The sequence below is a fragment of the Anolis sagrei genome, chromosome 6 (genome assembly GCF_037176765.1).
Source record: "Anolis sagrei isolate rAnoSag1 chromosome 6, rAnoSag1.mat, whole genome shotgun sequence".
Classification (NCBI taxonomy): Eukaryota; Metazoa; Chordata; class Lepidosauria; order Squamata; family Dactyloidae; genus Anolis; species Anolis sagrei.
The window spans coordinates 26,001,512-26,018,969 of record NC_090026.1 but is presented as its reverse complement, the minus strand read 5'-3'; the positions used below and the strand labels follow the sequence as shown (position 1 = coordinate 26,018,969).

General features: G+C 37.3%; 3 protein-coding genes across 3 annotated transcripts; 2 read left to right on the top strand and 1 right to left on the bottom strand.

Moving 5' to 3' along the window:
- The first annotated feature begins 379 nt into the window (after window positions 1-379).
- On the top strand, window positions 380-1,357 carry LOC132779418 (olfactory receptor 6B1-like). The gene has a single exon (XM_060783113.2). The coding sequence runs from the start codon at window positions 425-427 to the stop codon at window positions 1,355-1,357; it is 933 nt and encodes a 310-aa protein (XP_060639096.2). The 5' UTR covers window positions 380-424.
- A 7,752-nt stretch (window positions 1,358-9,109) lies between these two features.
- LOC132779578 (olfactory receptor 5V1-like) lies at window positions 9,110-10,036 on the top strand. Its single transcript, XM_060783263.2, has one exon. The coding sequence runs from the start codon at window positions 9,110-9,112 to the stop codon at window positions 10,034-10,036; it is 927 nt and encodes a 308-aa protein (XP_060639246.2).
- A 5,773-nt stretch (window positions 10,037-15,809) lies between these two features.
- On the bottom strand, window positions 15,810-16,751 carry LOC132779577 (olfactory receptor 12D1-like). The gene has a single exon (XM_060783262.2). The coding sequence runs from the start codon at window positions 16,749-16,751 to the stop codon at window positions 15,810-15,812; it is 942 nt and encodes a 313-aa protein (XP_060639245.2).
- Window positions 16,752-17,458: the final 707 nt, after the last annotated feature.

Below are 17,458 nucleotides of genomic sequence, written 5' to 3'. Positions count from 1 at the left end.
GACCATTATATCTCTATTATGAACTGAGGAAAACTGAGGAAAAAATAAGGTATGTTTTGGTATAGTATGGTTGTCTATTGTATCAAAGGGAAACATTTATAAATTCTCTTATGGGTGTATAAAGTTATTTCTTTACAGAATTAAGCAGCTAGGCCCCTTCTACACTGCCAAATAAAATCCAGATAATCTGCTATGAATTGGATTATATGGCAGTGCAGGCCCATATAATCTGAATTATATGGCAGTGTAGAAGGGGCCATAGTTAATACTGTATTAGTAAAATCCATTAATTCTAATTTGTTAAAAGTTTTAACATTAGGTGAATGTTCCAGTTTCTGATTATACTTTTTGTGCTATAAATTTTATTTATTAAATATTATTATTTCCATTGTGTTCCTTGCATATAGGTCCATTCTTTTGGGAGATGGAAAACAGCACTATCATTTCTGAATTCGTCCTTGTGGGGTTTCCCTCTGGACTAGAGCTCCAGCTATTTCTTTTCATGACTTTCTTTCTAACATATATACTAACAGTTATAGAGAATCTTATCATTATCTCCTTAGTAAAAAATAACAGGAACCTTCATAAACCTATGTATTTTTTCCTTGGAAATTTGTCTTTCTTGGAAATTTGGTATATCAGTGTTACACTTCCCAAACTGCTGGTGGATTTCTGGTCACCGAGGAAGACTATATCCTTCCAAAGTTGCATGGCTCAGCTTTACTTCTTCATCTCATTAATGTGCACTGAATGTGTTCTCCTAGCTGTCATGGCATATGATCGATACATAGCAGTGTGCAACCCACTTCGCTATTCAGCTATTATGACGCATAGATTATGTTTCCAGCTAGGTTTGCTCTCTTGGGTATGTGGCTTCTCCACCTCCTTTGTCAAAGTCATGTTTATTTCCAGGCTGACTTTTTGTGGCCCTGGAGTGATTAATCACTTTTTTTGTGATATCTCCCCAGTACTCAACCTCTCCTGCACTGATATGTCAAGGGCCGAGTTGGTAGATTTCATTCTGGCCTTGGTTATTCTCCTTGGTCCGCTCTCTGTAACCATTGTGTCCTACCTGTTCATCATCACTTCAATTTTACACATCCCTACAGCCCAAGGAAAGAAGAAAGTCTTCTCAACATGTGCTTCACACCTCACAGTGGTCATAATCTTTTTTACTTCAGCAGTCTTCATGTATGCTCGACCTAGGAAAATTCACCCTTTCAACCTTAACAAAATAGTCTCCATCTTCTATGCCGTGGTCACTCCAGCTGTCAATCCACTCATCTATTGTCTGAGAAATAAGGAAGTGAAAGAGGCACTGAAGAAAAATATAGCAAGAAAATGTCCTGTTAGATAAACAAGGAAAACTAGGTATCCAAAGGAAAATAATTGACTAAGGAAGATCAGTGCATGGATTCTAAGGAATTATCTAAATTGATAAAATGTGAACTCATCTCAGATCCAGTACTGTCTGTCTTCACAATGCATGGGGACTTCCAGTAAGTATCCAAGATTTTCTGTCCCTATACCAACTTTTCCCCAGTTTAGGCTAAAATAGAGGCTGATCCAGACATTACAGGAAATGCCAGAGTATTCTGGGGCTTTGTGGCAGTCAGGAATGCTGGATTATGTTCATTTTGACCAGATTTCATATCCAGAAAAATACTGCCTTTCTCTACACTTGGCCCCTTGTTGCTGCCATCTCACCAGCCATGGAGTTCCGTGTGTGTGTGCCTGGCCACAGTGGCTGCATCAGCTAATATTGCACAAGTATTCCTGCCTTGCTAGTCCAGTCTGACATCAGGAGAACCTTACATATTACAGCTGCAGAAAATATAAGCATTAAAATGAGTGAGATGTGTTGTTTTCTATTTACTTCTTGTGTGAGGTTCCAGAGCTTATTCAATTAACTCATCTTCTTCTCAAGTAAGCAATGGTAGACACCAGGCATTTCAGTTTTGAATGAGTCATTCCAAGGATTTCAGGAGATCCCTAGAAAAAGATTCAGGGCAAGGGCCTATCACTTCTTACTCATGCTACTGTTTCAGTGTCATGTTCTTGGGATGCCACCATTAATAAATAATAAATAATTCTCTGGTACATGCAAATGACTGTCTTGGGTATAGCACCATAATACATTATCAGAATAGCCAACAGCAGAATACATGTTTCTGAACTTTCAGAACCTAAATGGTATAGAATGTGGAACCTCATGGACTTAAACCAACACTTGGAAATGAGGAAGATGATATCAGAAACAGCACTGTAATGAACTCCATCCGACTAACAGCTTATTTTGTTCCATTAGGATTTAGACATCATCTTAATATATATTACATATAATATTATTGGTTGTTACAATTTTCTGTTTAACTGGAGGTGTTTACTTCTGCTATCTTGTTCCCGTTTTTATTAAAAATATGTTATTTGATGGCATTGCTATTTTTTATTCTTTGTAAGCTACTTTGGGGACATGATTGGATTGAAAAAATTGAATTTAAGTAAAATTGACAATGGAGTTGCATGTATAATAATGAAAAAGTAAACATGGTGAAACACAAGTTTTCCTTTGACAGATTACTATTATTTCTGCATTGATTAACGTGAACTCCCTTTTTTCAACCCCCTCCCAATTAATTCCTATTTAATATCAGAAGAATTTCTGATCTCAATGTTTTTAACCTTGTATGTAATAATAGAAAAGTGCAAAAATGGCCAAATTAACATGTGGTCTAGGAAGGTAAGCATAAACAGTTCATAAAAGGACAACAGTGAGTTTTATGCTGCAATTTAATTATGAGGTTTGATCATATGTAAATAATGCATATTTTTGAAATAATAAGTACAGGGAATATCAGATAACATTGTCAGAGTAATAAAACACAGCTTTATCTATTAAATGCCCAAGAGCACAGAATAATAAAGCTAAATTCATAAGGCCCAAGCATATTCATTGAACATCACAAAAGTTTCACTTATAATTAGCAAAAGATTGTTAATATAATACTGTAGAAGAATACAATGAAAATATAAGGTTTTTTTTAATGATGATACAAGGAGATGATGATGAGGATATATTTTTCATTGCCATTGCCACCACTCTCCAGATAATAAATTTCATTATGTTAGAAAATAGAGTTAGCACAATGTTGTTTGAGTTAACAGAGTAGTGTAGACAAATTCTTGTGAAAGTAGCCTTCCTCCCCCCCGCCTGTGGAACATGTACCCCAGTGAAATTAGGTCAGCTCCATCTCTCCTTTCCTTTAGGAAGAAGCTCAGAACATGGTTTTGGGGCCAGGCATTTGGGTAACAGGCTTGGCAACAATCACAATGTTTTTAGAACAGACTATGGACAGGCTTTGGACTGGGTCGTTGGTCGCTGAATCGGACTCGATATGGCAATATGGTTGATAATAATGTTTTAAATGGATTTTAACCTAATGTTTTTACCTACTCTGTTATGTCATGTTGTATTGTGCTTTTCTGTGATGTGGCATTGAATTGTTGCCATTGTAAGCTGTCCTGGTTTGAGAAGGATGGGGAACAAATGTTTGAAATAAATAAATTTAATGGGATGAATCTAACCTTTTGCCAGGAGGCCGAAGCCTTGAAGTCAGTAGCTGACATGTTGAGAGATAGGCAGGAAGGCAAAGAGGCAAGAGGGAGGAGTCAGCCGACTCCCGATTGGCTAGAGCAATCAGGGGAGGAGTTAGCTTTTAGAGGGAAAAAGGCTGTGTCTTTTGACAAGCTGAATGAGAAGGGTTTTTAAACACCGAAGAGTGTAGAAGGATATTTAGGAAGAGGGAGCTGAGTGGAATTTAGACAGGGAAGGAGAACTTTTGAAGTGAGCCTTGTGGTTAGAGCATAGGAAGGGCAAAAGTTCCTGGGTCACTGTACATAGGAGGGTCAGTGTAGGAAAGCCTGTTTGCTCTGTGAGGCAGTCAGTGGACTGAGCTAAGGGACACACTGTGTCAGAGAGGTGAACAGTGTGAAGCAAGGAACTCACAAGAAATAAAAGTTATAGTCTTAAGAAAAGACTACTTGTCTAACCAGCTAAGCCTTGGTAACCGCATTATGCTTATGTACCACTCATATTAAGAGTTGATTTATTCACCAAGTTTAAATAAACCTGTTTCTAATTCCTTTTAAACTGGCGTCTGCCTCGGTCTGTCACACTCATTAGATCTCAGCTAGCCTAAAGACAACTTAATTTCAGTCCAGTCAGTGAGTGAAACAGCCATTAAAGAAGAACCAAGGGCTTGAACACACTTTACCTATTTCACATTCACACTTATGTTTTCCTCAGACATATAATTGAGGTGGTGGCGGCGAATCTACCAAATACATCGATCATTAACAACGTTAATACAGTTGGTCACTTAACAATATTACTGAGGTGGGATAAGAGAGTCTTTCCCCCTTGTCATAGTCATTCATCCTTGTCAAATTGGTGTCCAACGTTTCGTAAACTCGTTAAAGTAGTGTCCAGCTGAACGTTGATTTCTCCTTTATACTGGTGGCAGTGGTGGGATTGCTGTCTTCCCCCCTGCCCGGCTTTTGTTAATTTCTTTTATAGTGGTGGCAGCGGTGGGATTGCTTTCCCCCCTGCCCGGCTTTTGTTAATTTCTTTTATAGTGGTGGCAGCGGTGGGATTGCTTTCCCCCCTGCCCAACATGTCGTTGATTTCGTTTACAGCTTGCTTAACCAAAATGCATGAAATTGGTAACAAAACAACTCATGTTGGCTTTGTTTCATAATAATAATAATAATAATAATAATAATAATAATAATAATAATAGAATCACACACACACACGGTTCTCTCAAACACTGGAAATTATTGAATGACTTTTTCATGCTAAGAGCAAATCAGAAACCTAATAGTGATGTTTAACTGTGGAGAGAGAAAGAATGGGTTTTACCACCTCAACCACACACAGGTTTAAATTCTATTGTTAATTCCATCTAGAGGAGAGCCATTTAATCAATCATATTAAGCTATCTATTGATTCATCAATCAGAAATTAATTGAATAGATCTTCTCTAGCTGGGACTAACTACTAGCATTGTAGGCACAGATTCATAGATACAATGAACAGATCATTAGTGAAATTAACAAATTAAGAGGAAAGAGAAATATAGTTAAGACAAAATGTTTAGTTAAGAAGACAAAATGGACAACTAGGGGCCTCATTACAAAAGCCAGCACATAACTCCCTCTCGGTGATGCTTTTCCCTTCATACATGGGAAGTATGTGCTGGTTCCATTGGGTGGGTCCTCTGCCAAAAGTCACATAATGTTGTGTGATGGCCAGCATGGGGTTCTATCCCCATAACAAGTAGGAAGCATTGTAGGAATCTGATTTAGATGTGCATGATGTGGTCGTAAGAGACTAGATCAGAATGGGCTATCAGTAGGGTTTAATTTATTTATGTTTGCACAGGTAATGTAAATCTTTTCAACTGAAAGTGTTATTTGATAAATCAAACAAAGGATAAAAACCTTAGGATCTGCTAGTGTAATTGTTATCAAAACCAAAGGATCCCCAAAACCTATGGCCCAGAAAGGTGCCATGAAGGGTCCCAGTGGCTGATGTCCAAAGTCAACCTTTCCTCCAGAAACACAGCCTGGCTGACACCTAAATGCATTTTTTTTCTCCAAATACATAGTGGAACAAGCACCCACCAGGACTAATCCTAATCCCATTGTTCCTTCGGGCATCTGGCAGAATTGCTCCATCACCACCCCTTCCTAACTAATAATAAACACACTCAACAATGAATTAATACCTGGTCAACTGGAAAGGTCATTAAGTCACAAAACTTTCTCCCTTGGGGTCCATCAAGGTATTTTGACACCAGTTGTTATCCAAGCCCACACTTTTTGTCAGATACTATCTGACAGGATTAGAACCATCAACACACATGAGCCCGAACCCTGCCCACATTTCTTTCTCTATGTACCCACTGAAGGCAGACCCAGAAACAGCCACAAGCTTCAAATAATAACAGTATTAAAATTATTAAAATTCCCCCAGACAAGGAAACCAATCTGCTGTAGTGGCAGATGACACACCTCTACCAGCACACATACCGGAACTTGCACCAATCAGTTCTCAAAGTGGAAGAAGTCAATTATTTCAATAGCTGTTAAGTCTCTATCAATGTTTTTCATTGCCTCTATGTCTAATTTGAGAGTGCTTTCCCCCCGACATCCACTTTTGGCCTAAGTGAATAAAGTCTCTAATTCTTACATTCACCCTGCTTGGTCTTATTTTTAATTGGGGCCCAGGTTCTTGCAGAGATGAAAACACATAATATTGTGAACAGTGACTTTCACGAATTTGGTGTAGTTTTCCAAATCATGTTGGTCTTCAAAATACCATAATTCTTTGGGTTATGCTACCTGGTAGGATTTCAATTTAAATAAAATCTGAATGGAGGTTCAGTTTCTACTATAACATTTATAGCTAACTATTACAGTTAGTGATTCTGACATTTCCCTGCCATATGCTCCCATTTTCCTCTTCCACAGAATTATAAAATTCTTCTGTTCACAGAAGATAATAACCCACAAATATGTTAATTCAAATTTAAAATAGTCCCCAGGAGCTGAAAATAGAACACATTTTTGGACTACAAAACCCTTAGTTGTGAAGTAGTAGATTAATGCTCCTGGACCTCTGGGAACAATCTTCGTGTAATACACATACTAAAAATACACATACTAAAATTACTCTGTGTGCACCTCGCTTCCACTCTCATGTGTGTTCAAGCAGGCCTAATCCAGTTTATCTGGAATGGGATTCAGATTTCACCTGGGACATGAATCATGAGAGTCAAATTGTGTCTGGAAAGCACCATTCTGTCAATGATTCTTGATGTTGCATCAGAGGAGTTGTAAGCACTGAGAAAAACTGTTATTTATCTTTAATTGATTGGAAGATATGTACAGGTTTGGTAAACTCACTTAGATTGAAACTTTGTTATTTCCTCTTGCATATTCCACTTTGTACAGGTCAACTTTGCAAATGAACTGAAGAGATATAAGCTGGAAAGGATTTTAAGAGTTCTGCTCTTTCATATCATTAGTGAGCAAGTCATACTCTCCCAGCAACAGTGGTAGGTAAAGGCAAGTGGCTTCTAAAGAAATTTTGCTAGGAAAACCATTAGTTTGCCTTAGGACTACCATCAGTTGGAAATAACTTGAGGGCACATAACAATAACAATATAGACAGTGTTGAAACACTTCTCTGTCCTTTTAATGGCTATAATTCCAAACAGGTTCCAAGTTGGAAAAAATGAACATCATCAAAGCTGGTTTCAAAATAAGGATGCCTGAGAAAGTAATGTAGAGGTGAGTGAAAATTGTAATGACAACCGATTAGTATATAAAGTGCTGGCAGACTTTGACTAACCTTTGCAAGGAGTGAGTGGATTTATTCAGAACTTGATCATCTATTGGTGTCAAAAAGCATCTATTTCCCAGAAGAGGCAGAAATGGGCACAGATCAGGGTGACAAAAATATTTGTAATTTTCTAATCTTCAACAAGAAATAATTATGTCTCAATAAGTCAGAAGTGCTTTGATTGTGCATTTTTGCATGGCAGTGGGTTGGACTGGGTGGCCCTTGTGGTCTCTTCCCAATCTATGATAGTAAGTGTTGGCTTTCAAGCCACCCCTGGAAACATTGAGTACTGCTTCTGCTTTCACAAGTAATGAAAACATAGGGGCTGTCTAGCATTTGCTTCTTCTGTATTACTTTCAAAAATATTGTGTGTAGAAGGAAAGTAAGACATCATTTTTTTAAAAAACAAACAAACAAACAAACCCAGAGCCTTTCTGTTATTCCACTCTGATATTTGCTTTGCTTGAAAAACATACAATATTGCCATCATGGACCCATTCAACTTGGAGCAGCTGTAGGAAGAGCACTCGTTAAGACCCCAAATGGATTTCCCATTCCCAAGATCTGGGGTCCTCAAACTGCTTGTGGTGCTGCATCTCCTTCTCTGCTATCATTGGTATGTCCTTCTAAAGTATTCATGAAATTTTGGAGTGCAGCTATACTTTAGAATCAATGCAGTCTGAAACTACTTTAATTGACATGGCTGAATACTGTGAAATCATGGGAGTTGTAGTTTTACAATGTCTTCAGCTTTTTCTACTAAGGAATACTGATATCTCCTCAAACTATCACTCCCATAATTCCATAACATTGAACCAGGGCAGTTAAAATAGTATCAAACTATTAATTCTACTGTGCAAATATACCCTTAGAAAATTGCAGAGTCACTTTGGAGCAATTTGGGGAGGGCACTTAGTCTATTTCATTCTAATCCCAAATATCTTTAGCTGGAGCTAATGAACAAAGACCAATTTCTGCAAATTGATCCATTATTTACTGTAATATAACCCATTAGAGGATGAATTGGTATGTCAAGTTCAGTTTTTGCTCTTGAAGTCACTAAAACTTATTCCACAGGGGGGGAAATGAAGGATGTATTTCATGTCCTGGCCACCCATAGCCAGCAAAATAGTTCTTTGTCATGTTGATTCAACTGTTCATCAAAATGCTTGCTTTGATAGCACCCCAACAAATGAGTTTTTTTCTAACCAAGACTGACCCAACAAATGGGGCAGAGTGAGGCACCTGTGTCAGGTGTCAGAAATAGGGAGCAACTGTGATAGTATTCTGCTTATTCCTTCTGTAATCCACAACTGTTTCTGTTTTCTGTTGGAGGACAGACCTGTGTGTACCAAATAACCTGCTCTTATTTTTTACAGTGATCAATTCAACTTTTGGATGGGGAATGAAATTGAAGGAGACATTTTCTCATTAGCTTTGGTCACCAAAATGTTCAACATTCTTGATTGAAATGAAAGTTACATTAAATCATGCACTGTGGATGTTACAGCGCAATCCATGTACACCCTACAACCAGTGCATGCTTTCATAATTTAGTTGAACTATCTTCTTCATTTGAAGCACCTCACAGAATAAGACATTTTATCACCAAGTGATCTTCTCCTAGGAGGACAAATATGTTGATCAACTAACCTTTCGAATTAGTTTATTCTCCCAGTATGAACAGAACTGTATGTAAAGATGGAAATAAATAATCAAAGCATTGTGACAGAATTTATCCTAATAGGTTTTTCTAGCAACTCCTCAGCACAGCTTATTCTATTTATAACCTTTGGATCAGCTTATACTGCAGCTCTGGCAGGTAACATTTCTATTATCACTTTAATTAGTCTGTGTTCTACTCTTCATACTCCCATGTATTTTTTCTTGGTCAACCTCTCTCTTTTGGACATTTGCTGTATTAGTGTAATTGTTCCCCCGACAATGAGGAATTTAATGAATAAGAAGACCATCTCTGTACAAGGCTGCTTCACACAGGCATATTTCTTTGTCATTTTCCTGGGATCTGAACTCTTACTTCTGGTTGTAATGGCTTTTGATCGCTATGTAGCCATCTGTCATCCTTTACGTTATACTGTCATTATGAACAGGAAAGTCTGTAATTATTTGGTGATTGTGATATGGGTATGTGGTGTTCTCCTTGCAAACATTCATGTTCTTTCCCTCCTGCGCTTGTCCTTCTGTGGACCTAGGACTATCAATCACTTTTTTTGTGAACTGCCTCCTCTGTTACTACTTTCTTGTACTGACACAACATTCAATCGATACCTCATGCTGGTGACAGATATCTTCTTAGGATTTGGTTGCTTCTTATTGACTCTAGTCTCCTATGTCTACATTGTTTCCTCCATCCTGAAGATACCTTCTGTACAAGGGAAGAAGAAGGCTTTCTCCACCTGTTCTTCCCATGTCATGGTGGTGACTCTTTTCTACAGCTCAGCAATCTACACCTATGTCAGACCTATATCCATGTACTTGGACATTGACAAAATTGTAGCTGTACAATACACTGTGATCACTCCTGTTCTCAATCCCATTATCTACTGTCTAAGGAACAAGGAAGTGAAAGATGAATTTAAGAAATTTGTAAGGCTTAAAAGAAACTAATTTAATTCTCAGTTCAGAACTGTAGTATTAGATGAGTTATTTAGTTGACTTAGGGCAAAACCAGACAGCCCCTGTCCAGATGACGTCCCTGAGAAACCCTGATTTATTGCGAATTAATTTGTTAGTGAGTTTATTACATGTGTTTTTGGACGGCATGGGATAAACTCAGTACTTCCGCTGTCTGTATTGCTCCCTAAAAACTTCTTGGCTTTTGAGAGTTCTGAAAATCCAATGGGATTTTGGCCTGCATCAATAGGAGCATAGTGTCTAGGTCCAGGGAAGTCATGCTACCCCTCTATTCTGCTTTGGTTAGACCACACCTAGAATATTGCATCCAATTCTGGGCACCACAATTCAAGAGAGATATTGACAAGCTGGAATGTGTCCAGAAGACAGCGATTAAGATGATCAAGGGTCTGGAGAACAAGCCCTATGAGGAGCGGCTTAAGGAGCTGGGCATGTTTAGCCTAAAGAAGAGAAGGCTGAGAGGAGATATGATAGCCATGTATAAATATGTGAGAGGAAGCCACAGGGAGGAGGGAGTAAACTTGTTTTCTGCTGCCCTGGAGACTAGGACGGGGAACAATGGCTTCAAACTACAAGAGAGGAGATTCCATCTGAACATGAGGAAGAACTTCCTGACTGTGAGAGCCGTTCAGCAGTGGAACTCTCTGCCTCGGAGTGGGGTGGAGGCTCCTTCTTTGGAAGCTTTTAAACAGAGGCTGGATAGCCATCTGTCAGTGGTGATTTGAATGCAATATTCCTGCTTCTTGGCAGGGAGTTGGACTGGATGGCCCATGAGGTCTCTTCCAACTCTTTGATTCTATGATTCTATGAGAGGGCAGTTCAGACAGTAGTTCCACAGTTATCCAGGCTAAACCATGAGAATACAAACCTCCTCCCCAAAAGTCCTTCTCCTGGCATGCCATTCTTATGTGCCAGGAGAGCTCTAGCACCACACAAATGGGGGCCAGGTAAGTTCTTTAAATTTTAAAGAGTTTTTGGGACTTTTGGGAAGAGGGTTAGGATGTCTGGGTATTCTCCTGGAAAGTTCTGGGATAACATCTGGACACCCAACACAGAAAGCACGCACTTTCTGATGTGTGTGAATGAGGACCTGGGAACTTTTGTGTTTTTAAAACACAAATGTTCCTGGGATAAAGGGCTGTGTGGAGGTACCCTTAGTGAGTCAACATGGTAAACATTAGAAGTATATTGTACAGTGAGAGCCGCTATGGTGCAGTGATATGGGTGTTGTCCTCAGGGTAACCATATTAAGACTCCCTAATAGATTGTTTAAAAGTCATACCCTCTTAGTAATGCCATAGAAAATCTTCTCTGGGTAAGACATGTTTTGAAAATCTTATGATAGGATTGCCTTCAGTTTGAAGCCACAAAAGAACAACATTCTATACAGTTTCCCAAGCACATACCCCAGAATCTTATTTTATTTTTTCTTATTCTTGGCTAGACAAAAGGCTTTATGTATGTACATGAGAGCAATAGCGTCTCTGCATAGTTTGGGGGTGCTTTTTTTTTTTAAATCCCCATTAGGAAGTATATTCCATAGATATAGTCAATCCCCTTGGGTATACAGCATCTGGAAGTTAAGTAAGAGGTGTTTTGTTTTGAAAACCTAAATAGTGGAAAGCGATTGCTTTGAGCCCAATAATTGGTGAGAACTTTTTCCTCTAGATTCCAATTACTATCCCAGGTCTACCAAGGAGAGAAGAGTAACCAGGCATATCTCCATTATGTTTAGAAGGACACCATATCATATATGCAATGAAAGCAAGTAGAAGCTTGCCTTTTATTTAGAAAGAAAAGGTACATGGTGAAATCCTAAATGTAGTTGTACTATAGGGCTTGGCTGTGCAAATTAAATTGTGGGTACAATCTGTTAGTGGAATGATGAAGAAATCCTGGATAAAAGGTAATCAAATTACCATACAGAGAGCAAGGAAACCTCAGAAACAGGTAATCATATCATTGGATCTGAACCTGTTTTCTGAGGGAAAAAGGCATACAAATCTTCTATATCCAAAGTTGTTAGAGTGTTGCTAAATGGCTTATAATGATATTTACTTTGAATCTACATGAGTAATATAACTATCAAATTATTGTCACTGGAAAAATGCATATCAATATATACATATATGTATCCAGCTGGAGTGAAGAATATTTTTTTCAATATTTTAATTAATTTTTGTGTATCTTTGGGTGCAGAATAAAAAACAATAAAAATATAACACACACATACACCTCTTTAAAAAAACTTCATTAATTATTTTGGCACTTACTGTATTTATTTAGACACACATGATAACATATTTATTTATTTATTGCATGCACTTTTACCCCACCCTTCTATCCCCGAAGGGGGACTCAAAACATAAAAACCTCAAAATGAGTTGAGAAAAGTGTACTTGATGGAGCACATCTGAGGTCACTTTTGGATCTAGAACACAAATTTATTGTAAAACCAACATATATTTTTGAATTTTTATGACCTCCTGTTTTGCAGATACCTATAAAATAATTTCATAATGTGTGTGTGTGTGTATTGGGGGGGGGGGGGGGAGGATTTTGTCCCAAGTAGAGTTTCTCCTAGTATTTCAGGTAGAAAAATATGGAAATATTTCCAATATAATGTCCTGTACTCACACTACTGTAATTGATGAGACCTGTAATAATACACTTTAATGGGATTCAACCACAGAAATTTTACCCTTTTAAGTCTGTCTTCTCATCTTCCTTCAGGCTTCATCAAAATAGTGTAGCATTTTCTGGGGAAAGTGCAGATCAAAGATCTAGCCCTAGGAGTAAAGATTGAGAACATCTCCACAGCAACTATGTATTTTCCCCAAGTAAGTTGGTACAAATACAACCAGGTACTGCAAAATACCACTATGCTAAAAGTATAAACTACGTATAAAATTGAAAAATAAAAAGGAAAACACACAAACTTTCATACATACAAAGATTTTTCTACTATAATTTCCATAACTTTTGCTATTACATTATATATACCAATATACCCTAAATAACATATATGAATTACCACTTGCAAGTTTATAATTGTAAGTTATCAACCATTACTATTTTACATTATATTTATTTATTAATGTATTTAACAGTCAGTTAAAACAAAAAACAAAACCCTATGTTTCCCTCATATAGTCACTAAACTCTGCTCATCTTTTTTATACTTGTCCATTGTCTTTTCATTAATTAAAGTTATCAATTTGTCAATTTTAGCAAAATAGTACAATTATTATACCCCACTTTATCTCTCCTGAAGGAGACTCAGTGGCTTATCATAAAAACTTTGGCATATCATTTAAAATATACACACATGCAAACATTAAAACACAATTAAATATAAATAGTATTTAAAAAATCAATTAAAAACAATTAAAATTGTCAGTTCATGTAGATAAATCCATATTTTTCCATCTCACTGCACATAGCAACCTAGCTGTAGTTATCATATATAGAAGTATTCATCCATATTTTGTCTCATTCTGGTCAAATAATGGTCTAAGAAGAGAATGTTTAGGATTTTAATTTTCAAAGTATTTTGAAACAACATTATCTGTGCATGAATTAACATGCTGTTTCCTGTGCAAAACATGCTGTTTCCTGTGCAAAACATGCTGTTTCCTGTGCAAAACATATGAATGTTAAGTTAATGAAATCCCCAATTACAGAACTTTTTGCATAGGAATTCATATGTCATAGTTGAAATATTATTTGCATGCAGAAAATGTTGCCCACCACGCCCCCATGCAGTAAGCATATTGTTTACTGTGCAGAAATCTACAATCACATATGTTAAAACCATCGGGTCTGCCCCTGTCCTCCATGACAGCCGTAGGGACATAATTCTTAAGTAACTTTCTTCTCAATGAAAGTAGTTAATAATTTTCACAATTTTCTTTTTTTCTGTGAGAAAGACTGCATAGTTTGGGGGTGCCAAATCAAAACTTATTCCGTCGTAGTCACACATAATTGCTTTGAATTATAGAATCATAGAGTTGGAAGCGATCTCGTCAGCCATCCAGTCCAACCCCCTGCCAAGAAAGAGGAATTGCATCCAAAGCATTCCTGACAGATGGCCATCCACCCTCTGCTTAAAAGCCTCCAAAGAAAGAGAATTTTATATAATACAAAATATCATTTAATATGCAGAAGAAGACAGTTTTTTTGTATGGAAATATTAGTTTTATGTGCAAAAAACCATGTTTCCTGCAGACAAAGAAGAAAAGAAAGAAAGAAAGCTGTTTTCAATGCACATCAACCACATGTGAATTTTGCATGGAATGCCTCCAATTGCTAGATTTTCTCTCTAGGAAACACAGAAAATGTACTGCAAAATACATTCCTCCTCATTTTCTTTGACTTTTATAAGATTAGGTAGGATCAGCACTGAATTCAGCCTTATTTGTCTTTCCACTGTCTTAAAATGGTTTAAGATTCACTACTGCAGAACACACAAAAGCAGACATACACCTCTCTCTCACATGCATTAGCAATATATATGGAAATAGATATGTTTCAAAGGGAAATATAGTGTGTCTGTGTGAATTTATATATGTATATATTATATGTAAAGATTTTTATTGCAAATTTAAAATTAAAAACATTTAATAAATTATGATTTTTGGTCATGTCAGGAGCAACTTGAGTAACTTCAGGTCGCTTCTGGTGTCAGAGAATTGGCCGTCTACAAGGACATTGCCCAGGGGAGGCCCAGATGTTTTGATTTTTACCACCCTTGTGGGAGGCTTCTCTCATGTTCCCGCATGGAAAGCTAGAGGTGATAGAGGGAGCTCATCTGCGCTCTCCCTGGATTTGAACCTACGACCTGTCTGTCTTCAGTCCTGCTGGCACAGGGGTTTAACCCACTGCGCCACTGGGGGCTCCAGATAAATTATGATGACCAAAGGACAATTTAAATGCATCGCTTCTTCATGCAGTTCGATTAGATTATATCTTACACTGTCTTAAAATAAGTACACTGCAATCAATGAGTCATGTGAGTTTTAGAGGTCTGTTTTGGGCATGACTCAATCTAGATCCAGTCCACTGTGATAAGTTTGGAATTCTTATCTTTTCTGCACTGATTGCATGGACATTTACAATAGTTTGATCCTTCTAAACAGGAATATAGCTCCATATATCAAAGGTCAGTTCTAAATCTTACACATTGAAATAAATGATTATCATTAGAATACACTCAACATAATCAATGCAACATGTTTTCATTTTCTGGCATATATTACAACCTAACATCACATAGATTTCAATTGATCAATTGAAAACTTAAGTAAGTATAATCCAAAGTGAGATTGGGGAGGGTGAGGTGATGGGTTCACTGCCTGAATGTAAGTCCTGCAAACTCACACAATCTATATGAAAAAAGTTTTAAAAATCAATTCCTCCCAATAAAATCAGTGGGAGAATAGTTATGTTTCCTCCAGAATATGTTGCTGAATTCTCTCATTCATCCCCTCTTGGAAAACAATATAGTTTGGGAATTGGTAGATCTAGACCCAGCTTCAAGTCAAGTAAGTCAAAATCCTACAAACCGAATGTCTCACAAAATATCACATGTAAATGAATCTTGTGAAAAAGAACCATAATGTTATAATTCTTGTGGGTAGGAATTATATGAAAAATGATCATATCCACCTTCACATTCTAAAAACCAAAATCTTGATATGTACCAAGAACAGCATTCCAAACCATGAAGTAGATTTCATTATGTTATTTACCTCTTTATAGATATCACTACTCTGTGGACAGTTTTCCTGATGGCTGATTTCATATCCTGGTTCCTTAGGGTATAGATCAAGGGATTCAAGACAGAGGTAATGACACTGTACATGAGAGTAACTATCATGTCCCTCTGTGGAGAGTCTCCTGAAGAGGGTGGGATGTAGTTGAACAAAACGGGTACATAGAGCAAACATACAACTGTGAGATGGGTGCTACAGGTGGAGAAAGACTTCCATCTTCTGCTATGTGATTTGACCTTCAGTATAAGGAAGGAGATAATGTAGATATATGAAAGGAGTGTAAAGAGAAAAGCAGCCATTACAAGTAAACCTGTGACAATGTTGAGAAGGCTGAGATTGACCCTCGTGTTGCTGCAGGCCAATCTCAGTAGTGGCTTAATATCGCAAAAGAAATGCTCAATGACATTGGGACCACAGAAATGAACTTTGGATGTCATTATTGCATGCATCAGAGCATGAAAGAACCCCATGGCCCAAATGGTAGCTGCCAGTAGAAGACATATCTGTCTGGACATGATGACTGGATAGTGCAGTGGGTTGCATATAGCCACATAGCGGTCATAAGCCATGGCAGCTAGAAGAAGAGCTTCACTGCTACCTAGAAAATGGAAGAAATGGAGCTGAGTAATGCATCCAACAAAGGATATTCTTTGATGGGCAAGAAATAAACCAGATAGTATTTTAGGAAGGATAACTGTAGAATAGCAAATATCCAGGCAAGAGAGATTACTGAGAAAGAAATACATAGGAGTATGAAGTTGGATCTCTGTCCACACTACACATACAATAGTTCCATTGCCCAGAACAGTCACTAAATAGAGGAGTAAGAAGAGGACAAAGAGAAGTTTCTGAAGCTCCTGTTGAGTTGTTAGACCCAGTAGTATGAAGTGAGTAATCTGTGTCTGGTTCTCCATTTTTCTTTGATAACATGTTTTAAACCGTGAAAAATTTTATAATGTCATTTTTTTAGTAGAATTAAGATATGTAAACAAATACAAACTCTTGAGTCATTTCAAACATAAGAACATCAGTTTTCATACCAAAGATCACTTTCTGCTCCCGATAATCTCCAAGATACAATGCGATGGAAGCCTTGTACCCATTGACTGAATTTTGACATTAATAGCCTGTTGTCCACTGCATTGATAGCCAAAAATATGATAGTTTTCTATTAATCAGATCTTAGAAAAACACAGTTATTCTACAAATAATAATATATTACTATATTTATTTATCCCCCACTTTATCTCTTCCAAAGGATATACCATAGTAGTGGCACTATAGATATGAAATTCAAAGAACAATTTACATGGGGAGATTGAAGGCTTAGATAAAGTTTCAAAAGCTGTTTAAGAAAAGGACAGGCTTAAGTCTTGAGCTTAGACGTGGCATCCCCATTCATTTAAGAGGTTTCTAGGGTAATCAATCTTTTCTCTCAAAACCTACATTATAGCATTGCTATAAGATCCTTGGAGAAAAAGGCCAGACAAGTGTTACCACAAGCTCTCTAGAATCTAATGTGTTTCGTCTCTGATCAACAGTCAAAAGGCAATCACCATATTTTAATTATACATAACGTTTTCATAGTTCAAGAAATATATGCTGTCACTCAATATGTGCC

Excerpts from the sequence above, each read along its gene's own strand:
- LOC132779418 (XM_060783113.2), top strand. The coding sequence starts at position 425 with ATGGAAAACAGCACTATCATTTCTGAATTCGTCCTTGTGGGGTTTCCC.
- LOC132779578 (XM_060783263.2), top strand. The coding sequence starts at position 9,110 with ATGGAAATAAATAATCAAAGCATTGTGACAGAATTTATCCTAATAGGT.
- LOC132779577 (XM_060783262.2), bottom strand. The coding sequence starts at position 16,751 with ATGGAGAACCAGACACAGATTACTCACTTCATACTACTGGGTCTAACA.